Source organism: Sebastes fasciatus, chromosome 19 (genome assembly GCF_043250625.1).
Source record: "Sebastes fasciatus isolate fSebFas1 chromosome 19, fSebFas1.pri, whole genome shotgun sequence".
NCBI lineage: Eukaryota > Metazoa > Chordata > Actinopteri > Perciformes > Sebastidae > Sebastes > Sebastes fasciatus.
Genome location: NC_133813.1, coordinates 20,433,276 through 20,449,997, shown reverse-complemented (window position 1 = coordinate 20,449,997; position 16,722 = coordinate 20,433,276). Strand labels below are relative to the sequence as shown.

Here is a 16,722-nt window from a genome sequence, read left to right as displayed (position 1 = left end):
AAACACATGCTCTCCCTCCCAGCCCCCCATCTTTCCCACACAAACACACACACACACACACACACACACACACACACCTCCACCACAGGTACATAAGTGTCTGTGCAGGTGCTTCAGTCACAGAGGAGCGACTCCAGCAGCACTCCTGTTCTCTGGTCACCCTTTCAGCAAAATGTCTCAGGATTATTTTGGATTCTCCTTAATAAGGAGCAATGCAAGAAACGGCACGACCACCGTGGCTCTTAACAATGCAGCAGATATCTCCGTTATTGTCATTTACTTTGTGGTTGTCTTGGCTGTCGGAGTATGGGTGAGTCGATCAGTCTTTCAGTTGACAATCCTTCTCTGTGAATAGTTAACTCTTCACCAGTTTCACTGTTGTGAGAGTTTGTTTTACGTCAATCTAAGAAGAAGAAGTATGTCTGTATTGAGCCACGAGAGAAAATATAAGGATTCATTATTTATAGGAGAATTCAAGATAATAATTAAATATGTTCTGATTAGGGCTGTCAATAAATTAAAACATTTGATCGCCATTAATCGCAAATTAATCACACATTCTTTTTTCTGTTAAAAATGTACCTTAAAGGGAGATTTGTCAAGTATTTAAAACTCTTATCAACATGGGAGTGGACAGATGTGCTGCTTTATGCAAACGTGTCTATATATTTTTTTTTATTGGAAATCAACTAACAACACAAAACAATATAAAATATTGGCCAGAAACCCTCACAGGTACTGCATTAAACATAAGAAATATGCTCCAATCATAACATGGCAAACTGCAGCCCAACAGGCAACAACAGCTGTCAGTGTGTCAGTGTGCTGACCTGACTATGACTTGCCCCAAACTGCATGTGATTATCATAAAGTGGGCATGTCTGTAAATGGGAGACTCGTGGGTACCCATAGAACCCATTTTCATTCACATATCTTGAGGTCAGAGGTCAAGGGACCTCTTTGAAATCTATGTATATGTGGTACTAAATGATTCTTTAGGTTTTTTAGTTTCATATGATACCAGTATCTTCACTCTAGCTTTAAAACTGAGCCCGATACAACCTTAAAATCCTAAATTGCGTTAATGTGTTAAAGAAGTTAGTGGCGTTATTCATCCATCCATCCATCCATCTGCAACCGCTTATCCCGTTAGGGGTCGCGGGGGGGCTGGAGCAGATCCCAGCCGACATTGGGCGAAGGCAGGGTACACCCTGGACAGGTCGCCAGTCCATCGCAGGGCTGACATAGAGAGACAGACAACCATTCACGCTCACACTCACACCTACGGGCAATTTAGAGTCCACAATTAACCTAACCTGCATGTCTTTGGACTGTGGGAGGAAACCGGAGTACCCGGAGAAAACCCACGCTAACACGGGGAGAACATGCAAACTCCACACAGAAGGGTCCCAAGCCGGATTCGAACCTGCAACCCTCTAGCTGTGAGGCGCCAGTGCTAACCACTGCACCACCGTGTGCGTTATTATTGCGTTAAATTTGACAGCCCTAGTTCTGATATACTAAGAGGGAATTCACTTTTAGCAGCAGAGGACTTGTTTTTTTAGCACCTTTACAGCAGCACATATTGTGTAATCACAGCATCTTACTCAACAACCTGGTTCACAATATTTTATTGCAGATCAGAGTACTTTCAGAATAGTTAGATACATTTATGAGGAGTATAGTGTCATTGTAATATCGTTGTTTATTGTCTTTTTATCACTCTTACAGCAGCATATAAATTATAATGGAATCATTAACAAATAGAGAGTCTGTTGCTGTTTTTGTACAAATGCATTTATGGATTTTCTAAAAATGTGTTGCAGGCTATGGTCCGCACCAACCGATCCACAGTCGGTGGCTTCTTCCTCGCTGGGAGGAGTATGGTGTGGTGGCCGGTGGGTATCTCATGTAGACTGATAACAGTTTTTTATTGTTTGGACATCAGGTCTTATCAATAACTATTATGTGTGTAAATCATCTATTACTTATTATACTGACTACTTGACATACCATAAAAGCAAATGAGAATCTTAAAATGTTTGCATATCATTTATAAATATAATTTTGAACACCACAGATCGGAGCATCACTGTTTGCCAGCAACATTGGCAGCGGCCACTTTGTAGGAATAGCTGGGACCGCTGCAGCTGCAGGAATCGCTATTGGTGGATTTGAATGGAATGTGAGTAATCATCCCAATCGCACCATTATCACTTCTTCTACACAAATGTGTTTCTAACCTGTGACAGATAGCATCAGTTATCTCTGTCAGGTGAGCTGATAAGTGTTAGTTTATCATGAGGGTTTCACCTTGCAGAGGAAACAGAAGGACAACAGGTGTGAACTTTATCTTTAAAGGAGCATTTCGAGTAAATGGTGGCATTGATTATTTGTTGGTCGTGTCCTTGTATTTTTCAGGCTCTCATAGTGGTCGTCATTCTGGGATGGCTCTTTGTGCCCATCTATATTAAAGCTGGGGTAATACAGAACACACAGGCCACATTAAAAACAGCAACATTAGAGGACGAAAGTAAGTAAAACAAAAAATAAAATCTATGGATGTGTTTAGGTGGTCACCATGCCTGAGTACCTGAAGAAGAGGTTTGGAGGACAGCGTATACGCATCTATCTCTCTGTGCTGTCCCTCTTCCTGTATGTTTTCACCAAGATCTCAGTAAGTCACCACATCAGTGATGTCCTCTATGTCAACACTGCCAATATTGTACGTTATTGATTGTGTTTTCTCTTCTCCTCTCCACTCAGGCAGACATGTTCTCTGGCGCCATTTTTATCAACCAGGCTCTCGGGTTGAATATCTACCTTGCTGTTGTCATGCTGCTGTTGATTACTGCGCTGTACACCGTCACAGGTCTGTCCCCTTGGGATGCAGTCACTGCCTTTTCCACCAAACTCATAAATCAAAGCCAGAAGTCTTATCTGCCTTGCAGAACGACACTACAACTGGGGGTAAAGTCTCCTCAAGACCATATATAGAGATGTAGACACACATACATACATGCTCTCTCTCTCCTCCCATTGAGTGTATTATTGGGGTTAATTACCTATGGACTGTGATAAGCAGGAAATGGCCTTCTGTTGCTGTTTTGTAATAACACGTACACACCTGAACTTTAGCTTGACAAAGACTCTGAAAGATCACTTATATATCACATATCACCGATTAACACTGAATACCCAATTAGCAGTAATGAATTGGATCATGTACATCAAGTTCTCTCCAATAAGTTCAGTTATGTACATCAGTGGTTCCTAGCCTTTTTCCTTCAGGGACCCCTTTTCTATCATTGAGTAAATTGACGACCCCTCAAGAAATTACATATTTTATGGATATTTCATATTATATTCAATGCATAACAATAACAGTACAGAGCAACTGATAAACTGTACAATTAACCCAAATAGTGAACGCAATAATTGCAGGAAGGAAACAAGCGATTTGGATGAATTTTGAGCAGATTGTTTCCTGTGAAGGAAAGGCTCTGTACTAGGGCTGTTAATTGATTAAAATATTTAATCGCGATTAATCGCATGATTGTCCATAGTTAATCATGATTAATTGCAAATTAATCGCACTCTTTTTTTATCTGTTCAAAATGTACCTTAAAGGGTAAAGTATTTAATTCTCTTATCAACATGGGAGTGGACAAAAATGCTTGCTGTATGCAAATGTATGTATATATTTAGTATTGGAAATCAACTAACAACACAAAACAATGACAAATATTGTTCAAAAACCCTCACAGGTTCTGCATTTAGCATAAAAAAAATATGCTCAAATCATCATCAGGTTCAGGTTCTACCCTGATGCTGTGATATATTTAGTTTACATCCTAATTAATAATCCAAACTTTAAAAATAACAATTTCACTTAGTGTTCTTCACAGAAATGAATGAAATCCTGAGCTGTAGGCCAACTGTATATTTTTCTAAAAAGTTGTCTTTCACCCCTTAAAATCAAGAAGACCCCCGCGACCCCCCATGAAGCTTCAGTGACCCTTAGTGTGGGTCGGGTCCCCCAGGTTAGGAACCAGTGATGTACATTAATGGTGATAAAATATGTTGATTTTGAATAAATTGATAACATCACATGTCGTATCTCAGGTGGACTGGCTGCTGTGATCTACACGGACACCTTACAGACCATCATCATGGTTGTTGGATCATTCATCCTTATGGGCTTTGGTAATATGGTATTTTCCTTTTTTTAATCCTTATACTTGGTTTTAATATATGGTGTGACAAGAAGGCAAATCCTGTTTGTGACATGAAATTGTTGAAGAGTAAAATCTAACTTTCACACAGCTTTCCATGAGGTGGGAGGCTATGAGAGCTTCCAGCAGCGCTACATGGAGGCCATCCCCATCATCACGGCTAACGTCAGTGCGAGCTGCTACGAGCCTCGGGCCGATTCCTTCCATATTTTTAGGGATGCGATCACAGGAGACCTGCCGTGGCCCGGCCTTGTGTTTGGACTCACCATTCAGGCCACCTGGTACTGGTGCACTGATCAGGTCAGTCCAGCAAATGACCAGTATTTGCATGACCACAATCCATGGTGATAAAAACACACTCATTCAATTGATTCCCACACATTTGTACAGACACTTATGTGCCTTTATCTTGACTGTTTTGACCAGACTCGCTCAAGCGGTCTGCTGTAAGAGGAGTGACGTGGTTTTAGTTAGACCTTAATGCACTCCCAGAGATGCAGATAAGATTAACAGGCAGACTATAGCTGGATCTCAGCAAAGAACTAGATGCTAATTGAGATGTTGACATCCAGCACGCAGATAAACACATTATAGTCAGCCTATAGAGGAGAAAACATATCAGCAAGCTGATCCAATTGGCTTCTTTGGCTTAAAGTGATGTTTTCACTCTGCAAATATTTTGAGTTAAACCTGAAATAGAGAGAATAGTTTAGTTGTTTTTTTTACATCCATTTACCCATCCTGTTTGCTGATTGTATCATGACACTACTGATCTTTTCCCATGTGTTCTTTTCCTGCAGGTGATTGTCCAGCGCTGCCTCTCAGCCAAGAATTTATCTCACGTTAAGGCCGGCTGTATCTTGTGTGGCTACCTGAAGCTGCTGCCAATGTTCCTCATGGTTTTCCCCGGGATGATCAGCAGGATCCTCTATCCTGGTGAGTGTGCCAAGTTTATAATGTGACTGGTGAAGCAAGCTCACTGGCTGAAAGTACTATTGTAGCTCATGCACATCTTACCACATATATAATGGCGGATTGAAATATTTCTTAACATCTCATTTGTTTCGTTCTAGACGCGGTGGCCTGTGTGGACCCGGATGAATGTGAAAAATACTGTGGTGCCAGCGTGGGCTGCACCAACATCGCTTATCCCAAACTGGTGGTGGATCTCATGCCCAATGGTGGGTGGCTAAAGACCTTTGTCTTGAGAGCTGAGGAAGCAAAGGGCAGACTATTTGGTCAAGTTATCTTCCCCCATTTCAATCTGTTAAAGGGGACCTATTATGCTTTTGTGCTTTTTCCCCTTTCCTTTAGTGTGTTATGTGTTTTTTTTTGTGCATGTAAAAGGTCTGCAAAGTTACAAAGTCCAAAGTACACGCCAAAGGGAGTTACTCTCCCCCACAGAAACACTGCTCCTGCTAGCAGCCTTTTCTTCTGTAATGTGGTGATGTCACCAAGTAAAACAATTACCTGCCTAGCGGCTAGTTTGGCAGGCCCTCAAACAAAGCTAGTTAGAGTGGAGTTGGAGCGGAGTCTGAAAGGTTTGGATCGGTTGACCAATCATAACAGAGTGGGCCAGCTGACCAATCAGAGCAGACTGGGCTTTTTTTTTCTTTTTTTTAACATTAAAGCATGTAATCATGTTCTAGTAGAAACCCAAAATACAAGTATGCACCTGAAAATGAGCATAATAGGTCCTCTTTAATCTCTCTGTTTCAGGTCTGCGAGGTCTCATGCTGTCGGTGATGATGGCCTCTCTGATGAGCTCACTTACCTCCATCTTCAACAGCGCCAGTACTCTCTTCACAATGGACATCTACACTAAGATGCGCCGCTCGGCCAGTGAAAAGGAACTCATGATTGCCGGCAGGTAAAACCCATCGGGGTTCAGTTTGATATGATTTCTGAGGATGAAAGAATTCACACGTGCCTTACCGTCACTATCTTTGACTGTGTATAGAGTGTTTATCATCGCCCTGATCGGGGTGAGCATAGCATGGATCCCCGTGGTGCAATCGGCCCAGAGCGGTCAGCTCTTTGACTACATCCAGTCCATCACCAGCTACCTAACGCCACCTGTTGCAGCCGTCTTCATGCTCGCCATCTTCTGCAAACGTGTCAATGAGTCTGTGAGTTTCCACTCCAATCATCTCTTTATTTACACATTTCAATTCATTTAATTTCAACGTTTCTCTACAGTGCAATCTACTGCCTGTTCCATATATACAAGACCAAGTCCTCATCCATGCTAGCAGCTCTGTTAGGCTGTACTTACATGCTGATGTTCAGTACAATGTTTGCTATGTTAACCATCTTAGTTTAGAGTGTTAGCATGGATGAGGACTTGGTCTTCAGCCACAGACTCATCCCTCCTCGGCACAACACAAAGCGCCTGGGTCAGTCCTTCATGCTGGTAGCCATCAGGCTACACAACCAAGGCTGACCCCCATATGACAACTATTAGGACTTTTAAGAAATTTAAACATGCACTATCTGGCACACTTTACACTCACTTTACACTATACATCCTATATACCACTTTATTGCTGACTGCACATATGTATATATTATATTTATTTATTTATTTATTTATTGTACATACTACATTTATTTATTTATTGACGGACTGTACACACTATGTTCACCCATTCACTCTGTATCTTTTATATCTCTATTATTGTCTTTAGAATTTTTGTATACCTTTACCTCTCCTGTGATTCACTCTGTTTGCTGATGTTGCTGCTTTGACACCTGAATTTCCCTCCGGGGATTAATAAAGGTCCATCTTATCTTATCTTATCTTATCTTATCTTAATAACCACAAACCACAATGTACAGCTGCACTGATGGAAACCAAAGTATTCGACGCATTTAAATTTCGACCTGATGATGACACAAGTCGGCGGATCTCCAAACTGATTACAGTTCATCCTGAGGTGAACATGAATGTGTGTACCAAATCTCATGGCATCCAATGGACATTTCACTCAAAACCAAAAATGTGAACCTCTACAAAGCCCGTCTATTTCAGCCTGGACCAAAGCGGTGGACCAGCTTTTGTGTGTGGTAAAGTGCAGTCCATTATAAAGATATTTTCTCTAACAAAGACCATGCCAATAGCGATATGGGTTTAGAATAGAGTGCTCCAGGGATAACGTATTTTTGTAGGCCAAACAGGAAGTTAGCATCGCCCTGGTTCCCTCAACAAAAAGCCAATGGGATTTTTCCATTGGGTTTTGGATTATTGCAGAAAATAAGCTCTTGGGCAAACAAACGTTTATGATACTTAGACATTTTGTTCAGCAAGATAATCTCCACAAATGAACATCACTTTTATATTTGAAGCGTGACTGCAATCGCCAGAAGTAAAAAGCTAACGTTAGGCTATAAACAAACTACACCACGGTTGCATGAGGACGAGTCGGCGTGATGATGTTTTGTAGTCTCAGTTAGCCACTTGTTAGCAAAGGCCTTTTTTTAAGACACATTAAGGCTTCAAAATTCAGGAGTGGGGTATTTATTGATGCATTTTATGTCGTAGAACAAAACGTTAAAATCTCTTAAGTTTGTGTTAATCATAGACCAAATTTCAGGTATCTAGCTAAAAGCCCATTCAAAAAACCCATTGACTTCCAGACGAAGGAACCGGAAGTGCTAAAATGCTAACTCATTGCCAGGTTTTAGGACTCATTCCTGTAACACTCTATAGTTTATTACATATAGAATATGGAGTAGAGCCATGATGATGTAGGAGTGAAGGATCAAGAGGATGAGGGATGAAGGGATGGGGGTTGAGGGATGAAGGGTAAAGGGATGGAGGGATGAGGGGAGGAATCAGGGTTGTGGAAGGATGGATTGAAGAAAGCATCATTGGGCCGGTGTCGTCAGGAGGCAGGTAAGAACCGGGGGAGTCGAGACTCAGAGTCGGGAAGCCATCTCTTGCAAGCTCTGATGTTTGCAAAGCCCCCAGTGGTTCCTGTATTCAAACGAGAGAAAGAGAAAAGAAAAAAGGGTTTGGGGGGAAAGGATGTGAAAACTGAATCAAAGGGGAAGTGAAAGGATCAGGTGTGCTTAAATACTTTTGAGCAGAAATGGGGTGTGCGTGGTCTTTGTTCCCAAACCTACAGTAGTAATAAAACTTCATAAGTAATTACTGGCCAAAGGTCTTTGGCGACATTTTTGCTTTTATTGCTTCCTCTGACATCTTGTGTAATCCGGGGTCTTCTGACCATAAAGCAGTTGAATCACTGGACATGTTATGTGATCTAAAAAAGTGGGACTGGGGTCAAAAGACTTGCTTTTCAAAGGTGGCGTGAACAGGGACCCTCTGTTGATATGGTTCTTACTCTCATGATCGTCACATTAACTTTGGCAGAACACTGAAGTCATGCACGCCGTCAGCTGATCTGTGTTAGTCATCAGCCAATTTACACAATCACAAGCCAGTGAGGAGGATTTCATAATTTTTTTAATTATTTTATAATCTACAAACTCACTCTCATTCATGCTGCTGCTATTACTGTCTCATTTCTCCAGCTTCCTCCTGCCCTGGTTTCTTGTTAATCACATTTGATTTGTCATGACTATATATATATATATATATTTCATATCTCAGTTATATGTGTGTGCTGGATGCTGCTCCATGTATTCCTCTGGTGGTTCTGTGGTCCGACAGAATCCATGATGCTGTTTGGATATATTTAGTTGGGTTGGTTGGTCGGTCTGAAATACAGTATCTCAACAACTATTGGATGGATTGTCATTAAATTTGGCAGAGACATTCATGGTCCCCAGAGGGAGAAGCCTACTGACTTTGGTGACAGTTCCTGTAGCACCACCAGCAGGTTGACATTTGTGGTTTTGAGTGAAATGTCTCGACAGCTGTTGGATGGATTGTCATGAGATTAATTAAACACATTCACATCCCCCTCTGGATGAAGTGTAGTTATTTTGGTGACCCTTTGAATTTTCATCTAGGACCATTATCAGGTTTTATTTTCTCCAGTACCTTGGACCAAATACCATAGACTGTATATAAGAAGTGGACATAGTCAAAGTGACACCACGCCCTAAAGCATACCCTGCTTTATGGTCTATTATGGTCATAATTTACTAAATGAACATTATGCTGTATTGAAGAAGACTTGAAACTATTGATTGACACCATAAAGCTCATTTTCTCATAGACTTCTATACAATCAGACTTCTTTTTGCAACCAGAGGAGTCGCCACCTGCTGGCTATTAGAAAGAATGCAAGTTTAAGGCACTTCCGCATCGGCTTCACTTTTCAGACCTTGGAGGTTGCCCGTTGTAATAAAAAAAATAATTACCTGTAATATTTTGACATTCCCATCAGCCTCAGTGGTACCTTGTATTAAGTTCTAATTAGCAAATGTTAGCTAAACTAAAATGGTGAACAAAGTAAACATTACACTTGCTAAAAAAAAAATCTGCATGTCAGCATTGTACAGTTTGGGCATGTTGACGCCATATAGCGCCAGCATGTCAGCAGCTCAAAGCACCACTCAGCTGCTAGCATGGCTGGAGACTCTTAGTTTTGCTAATACATATAGGCTACTGATCGTTTTTCCAACTTTTTTCTTTCCTCAGGGTGCATTTTACGGCCTCATGATTGGCCTGCTTATCGGCCTGAGCAGGATGATCGCTGAATTCGCTTATGGGACAGGCAGCTGCGTTAGCCCCAGTAACTGTCCCGACATCATATGTGGAGTCCACTACCTCTACTTCTCCATCATCCTGTTTGTCATCTCCTGTATCATCATCCTGGGAGTCTCTCTCGTGACCAAACCCATCGATGACAAGCATGTACGTGACCGCTGTGAGATGAGGCCAGATGAATAATTAATCTCTCAAACATCACTGGGAAACACGAGCAATAACTAACTTTATAAATGATTTGTTTCAACCCATGTGTTGTGTTCCTTGTCCAGCTGTATCGGCTGTGCTGGAGCCTGAGGAACCGTACGGAGGAGAGGGTGGACCTTGAACAGGATGACTGGATTGATAACCAACAATCCGACTATATGGACGTAGAGGGTAATCAGAGGACGTGCAGTATAAACGTATGTAAACGCACACAGAAGCAGATTTTCTTCATCGCCTTTGTCTGTTTCATCACAGAGCCCCAGGACGAACCAGGCTTGTGCAAGAAGGCGGTGTCGTGCTTCTGCGGCCTGGACACGCAAAGAGCCCCGCCCTTGAGTCCAGAGGAGCAGGCGGAGCTGCAGAAGAAGCTCACAGACACCACAGAGAAGCCTCTGTGGAGGAACGTTGTCAACGCCAACGCCATGATCCTCCTCTGTGTGGCTGTTTTCTTTCATGGTTACTACGGTTAAAGAAACACGACTGACCACATGCTCTCGGATAACTTATATTTACGTGACAGGATTTTATACGAATGTAATTTATAACCAACTGTTTTTCCACACCCTTCTAAAATAAGATGCATGGCAGATTTTACTATACCGTATCATTATTACTGTATGTATCATGTGTCATTTATGGCTACTGAACTCCTTCAGGACATATTTTGTAAAGTATGTGCCTGTCTAAAACTCTTACAAATATTTCTCTATTGTACACAGGTCTGGTGTAAATTTAAGGCACATAATCTTTCATTTCTGTTAACTTTGCCATTTTGCACCTGAAGTGAACCAGTAAACCATACTGTAATAGATATTACACTTACACATGTTAATACTGTGCATAACTATTCACACATCTATTTGCTGCACATTGTTCCTGATCCCCCCTGTGGGTTTCCTTCCTTGTTCTACTGTTGCTTTTGTGATTGTTGGCATCATGAAAGAGGGCAAGAGTAGCTTTGTAAATCAGAACAGCTCATGAATGGAGCTGCAGTGTGACTCATGCTTTCCTTCACCTGAAAAGAGTCCACTCACACTGCTGTTAGTGGCGTAAATGTATTATTTTATTTGTGATAACAGCCCCTGTTCACATGAACTCAATAAAATAATCAGATTGCTTTTAGCTGAAGCAATAATGTGATGTAAGTGACGAGAATTGACCTAGGTTAATTATTATGTGTTTTTGAGATCACATGCTATACAAAATTACTCTAATTTACCTCTAATACATTTTTATCTATTATTAATAGATACAATTTCCGGTAATTACTGTTTATTCTACCTCATTTTTGCTAACTCATTTCTCATTATGTGTGTTCAAAGTCCAAGAGTGCTGTCACTTCTTATCTATGCATCTTACTGTGAGTTGTTTTAGGCGTTAATGAATAAAAACATCTCAGGAAAGAAGGGTTGTGAATTACACAGAGCACTGTTTGACTCTCTTTGCTTCCCTCTGGTGGCTCACTGCTCCTCTGCTGCTCCTGCTGAAAATGTAAGACACTGGTTTCATGTTTATTTGATTGCACATTCAATTTCTGGTAAATTCTGCTCTTACCGAGGTAAATTATGTCTTTTATGTACTTGGTAAATAAATGCCGAAACCACACATGATCACTTTTTAATGTACTGTAAGTCATTCACATTGTGACACACTTATTATCTCGCTCTTATCACTAACTCTGTGGTTAATGTGCAATAATGTAGGCCTTGAATGTGTGCACCGCTGTTGAATGATTTATGATTCCTGCCTTGGACTTGCATGCTTTGTTCTCTCTGCAGTTTATCCATTGCCTAATTGTCCAGAAGCTGCGAGTGACTTTACTGTATACTGTTTGAATCATACGTCTGGTAGTGATTCTGCTGGCCCGCGTGGTGACTAAGAGCAACAAACCACGGTCAAAGGTCAACATGGAGGCTTGTCTGGCTCTCAATAGTCAGAGGAGACATTTTTGTTTGCCATCGTTACCCATCGTGATGAGTAATGAAGAGACAAGGCATGTTTCAAATTCTTTACAAATTGCAAACAAAGACTGAGTCGATTATAATAGATAGCCGAAGAATAAGATAAGAGTATTAATGACATTTTTGAATAATAATTATGACATTTTATACTTTGTTCGATGAAGAAACAATTCCTTTTTATGCCTTTTTCTTATGTGCTGTAGATTATTTCTAGGCTTTGTTAACTGTGGAATCTGTCTACTTGACCCAGTCTGAGAAAGAGGTTGAACTCACTCCACAGTAGCCATTTGAAGTGATCATTTTCAACATGGAACATCTTTCAAAACATGGTATCCAAAGCATTTCTATGAAGGAGTAAAATGCAACAAAGAAGCACAACTGTGTTAGCAGAATGTCCTCCTGTTCTCAATGTTAAGCATGTTCATATTTTTGACAGTCCAGTCCTGTCCTGAGCTGAGTCCTCATCTCATCACAGTGATATTTATATCCAACTTATGAGAAAGATAATGAATACATAAACTACGTGGGATCCAAAATATTACCACTAAATCTCTCAGACAGGGTCCCATCAAAAATGTAACACAATAATTATTACAAAGGTGGTATTTGTTTCAGGATTATTGTGTTTCATGAAACTGTGTGAAAGGTGTGTGATATTGTGTTAACTTCTGTGAGCAGTGTTGTAATGAGTGTGAAATAGTGAATTGCTCTTTCCGAATACAAGCAACAAATCACAATCAGGGTTATAAACATTTAAATCTTGAAAAAAATAGAATTACCACCTCGTGGTTGTATGCCTCCACTACCCAGTCAAGTTGCAGTTTACATCCATGTTTGTACAAAATGTCATCACTTCATCATTTTATCCTGTTAGACATTTGTGTGAAATTAGCATAATTAGCATATGAATTCTTGAGTTATGGCCAGAAAAGGGTTTTGTGAGGTCACAATTACCTTGACCTTTCACCACTGGAATCTAATCAGGTCATCCTTCCATCCAAGTGGACGAATGTGCCAAATTTGAAGAAATTCGCTCAAGGCATTCCTGAGATATTGCTTTCATGAGAATGGGACGGACGTAGGGTCACAGTGACCTTGACCTTTGACCAACCAAAAACTAATTGGGTCATCCTTGATTCTAAGTTTTTACCAAATTTGAAGAAATTTGCTTCAGGTGTTTCCTGAGATATCGCTTTCACGTGAATGGGACAGACGTGTGATCAGGTTGACCTTGACCTCTGACCTCTAACCATCAAAATCTAATCACTTCATCAGTGGCCTCCTAGTGGCACAAGAGCCTCATTACAAAGGACAGTATACTACATCACTCCATGCAGAACACTGGCTTTAACCCTTCTACTGTAGCAGCTATCTATATATACACATATCAGCCATCATGATAGTCTCTAGTGTGGAACTAGTGTATTTACTGCAATTGTGCAGTAAATACACTAGTTCCACACTAGTTTAAAGAGTTGATCTCAAAGAAAGTTGAGATCAATAACTCTCAGGACAGGACTGTTGTTCTCTGCACAACTTAGATCTTGGACTTGGTGTGAGTATGGATGTCTTCCTGTCTATGTGGAAATAAAAAAAGCAATAAACATGGTCAGTGTTTGGTAAAGCATTTTTCAAACCTTTGTGTAGAATATGTGATTCAGCATATTTCAAATTATTCTGATGACACAAGGTTTTTGTTTGTATAAAAATGAACTAATGCCAGTGGAAATCGGTGAAATCTTGGGGGGTATCAGCGGGCATGGCTGCCAGCTACAGTGTATTATTATTTTTTTTGATAATCTTAATGCAATAAAAAAGATTACTTGTATATACATATTAATGTCATTCTGCATACAGTAGATCTAATTTTTTTTCATTTGGAACTGTACACAGATTATATTAGATTTGATTACATTAGTTTCGACCATTTCGGGTTCAGTAAATACCAATGCAACTAATGCAGTTTAGCATCTAACTAGTGCAAACTGTGACAAACTTGCATGTAGTTACATATTTACAAAAACAAATAAATACAGAATGACAGGCATGGTAGCCTATATAATTGTGATACATGTAATAAATGACTATATACAAACAGCAACCTTTTTTCCTTTCCTATTGGTCTTAATGCTTTTATTATTTTAATGTCCTGTTGGTTTTAAGTTGGTCTTAGTGTTTTATTATGTTATTTTTATGTTTTTATGTATAATTGTACAGCACTTTGGTCAACTTTTGATGTTTTTAAATGTGCTTTATAAATAAATTTGGATTGGATTGGATTGGAAAATATAATTTCTTATCCCCTTCAGCCCGTCACTCAGCTGACAGCTGGGTGACAGGTAAAGTAGAAATCCGGCCTTGTTGAGAGAAGCATGCCTCGGGGCATGTTGGGCCCTCTGTGCATGTGACAGGTCTCATTGTCCTTGCAGTTATACAATTATAAAGGTCTTCAGTTCCTCATAGCTCTCTCTGAACTGCACATCAGCAATGGGAAAATTCTTTTAGAAGAAAACCACTCACACACGCCAAAGACCTTGACTTCGCCATTAACCTTAGTTCATGGCCGGCTGAGTTCACTTGGTCATAAACCTCCCACGCACACACATTTTTGTAATGTTTTGGTCCACTGACATTTGCAAAACGTTCATGATAACAGCTTTCTTGGTCTATTCTTAAACACACAATTTGACCCTGCTGCAAGTGCTTTTCATATTTCTAACACTGTGAAAACCTGGCTTTTCCACTAGCTGTACGCAGGTATTTTCAGAATCAGAATCAGAATCAGGTTTATTTCGCCAAGTATAAACACATACATGGAATTTGACTCCAGTTTTATGCAGCTCTCTCAATGTACTTCCACTTATAGAAACTTACTTATAGAAACAACAGAATGAAAGAACACCATAAAAATACAAGTCAAGTGTTCTGGAAGATGTAAACAATACAAATAGTGCAAAGAAAATAAATACTGGTTGGATATACTGGATTGTACTGAGTTTTAAATAAATTACTCATATTTATAAGATTATAATGATCTCGATGAATTTCATATAGGCTAGAGAAAATCTGAGGTCCGCCTTTTTTGCTACATAGTTGTATTGTTTTCAATGTGTAAGGAGGTTGGACATTTATGAATTGGAGCTATAGGTATGGGGCATGACTAAAGTAAAAAAAAAAAAAAAAAGTGAACACATCTGTCAGTCATGGCTTGAGTTTAGTGGTAGAAAATGGCTTGCTTTTGGAGCTTTCTTTTATTTATTGCTCCTGCAAGTCCTGAAAATGTATTTCCTCAATCAACTTCTGAACAATGAGGTCCCACATAAACACATAAGCATAACTTTCTGCCAACGTTCGACCAGTTTTTGGTTATTTACGAGAGATTTTCTGTATTTTGTTCTTCTGACTGTTTTGAAGTTGGTGGAACTTGTGATGTTACATTATGTAGCCTACTGCAGAGCACCAATCTTTTACCTACATTTAACTTCAGCTGTTTGCTAATGTTGCCTACCGTCAACCCAACAGCTAGCTTAATATTCGTCTACCATCAACATCTAGCTTAACATTAGCCTATCAACAGCTAGCTTAACATTAGCCTACCATCAACAGCTAGCTTGCTTAAAGGTCCCATATTGTGAAAAGTGAGATTTTCATGTCTTTTATATTATAGAGCAGGTTTAAGTGCTGTATAAATACTGTTAAACTATCAAAACACTATACAGAGAAATTCTGCGTTTGAAGCAAGCCATTAGCATTTCTGTCCATTTGTGATGTCACGAATATACAATATTTAGACCATTACACGGTTTTAAACATAAACATTCTAAATGTGTCCCAGTTTATTTCCTGTTGCAGTGTATGTAAATAACATCAGCTGACAGGAAGTAAACATGGACCCAAGCTGTTGCCTAGCAACGCAATTCCATTGAAATGCACTAAAACGGAGCGTTTCAGACAGAGGGTAAATACGGGCATATTCAGGCAGACAGTATGAGGAAAATAAAGTGTTTTTTTTAACATTACAGCATGTAAACATGTTCTAGTAGAGACAGAAAATAGAAGTATGAACCTGAAAATGAGCACAATATGGGACCTTTAACATTAGTCTACCATCAACAGCTATCTTAACATTAGCCTACTAGCTTAACATAGGCCCTGGCTGCATGCAGCTCTCCAGAGTTCCTGTCCTCACCATGAAGCCACATGGTTCACACACACCCTCCAGCCCAGAGCAAAGCCATGCAGGGGATCCATGCCACGTAATTAAGATGACTTTGGACCAGCTTTGGACTTATAAAGTGTGAATATTTCTCCTCTTTTGCAGTAGATAGCCGCCTCCCACACTTCCAACCCCCTGGAGCCAATAAGCTAATACACCTGACAGTCTGACCACTGAGCCCACAGAGACTCCATCATCAGACATCATCATCAGGTAAGAGTGCAGAGCTGAATGTAACAGGGACTACTGGGATTACTAACTATAATGTAGGCTAGTTACTGAATTTTAAACTGTAACAATACATAAATGGTAAATAAGGTCAATTCCAAGTGCTTATTGGTGTAGGCCCTATATATCCTATATGTCAGCAATCATAATGTCCCCTATGAAGACATTTTATATTGTTACAACTGTGTTTTACTA

The 16,722-nt window shown here is 40.0% G+C and overlaps 1 protein-coding gene across 1 annotated transcript; it reads left to right on the top strand.

Moving 5' to 3' along the window:
• The first annotated feature begins 73 nt into the window (after positions 1-73).
• Positions 74-11,257, top strand: slc5a1 (solute carrier family 5 member 1). The gene is made up of 15 exons (XM_074618365.1): positions 74-310; positions 1,827-1,898; positions 2,081-2,185; positions 2,422-2,481; positions 2,573-2,677; positions 2,767-2,872; positions 4,126-4,206; positions 4,327-4,535; positions 5,036-5,171; positions 5,309-5,416; positions 5,955-6,105; positions 6,196-6,364; positions 9,847-10,062; positions 10,188-10,293; positions 10,378-11,257. The coding sequence occupies exons 1-15, from the start codon at positions 173-175 to the stop codon at positions 10,590-10,592; spliced, it is 1,977 nt and encodes a 658-aa protein (XP_074474466.1). The 5' UTR covers positions 74-172; the 3' UTR covers positions 10,593-11,257.
• Positions 11,258-16,722: the final 5,465 nt, after the last annotated feature.

Bases quoted from the DNA above. Each gene is read 5' to 3' on its own strand.
- slc5a1 (XM_074618365.1), top strand. From the start codon at position 173: ATGTCTCAGGATTATTTTGGATTCTCCTTAATAAGGAGCAATGCAAGA. The intron at 2,186-2,421 runs GTGAGTAATCAT...TGTATTTTTCAG, and splicing joins TTGGTGGATTTGAATGGAAT to GCTCTCATAGTGGTCGTCAT. The intron at 10,063-10,187 runs GTACGTGACCGC...TTCCTTGTCCAG, and splicing joins AACCCATCGATGACAAGCAT to CTGTATCGGCTGTGCTGGAG.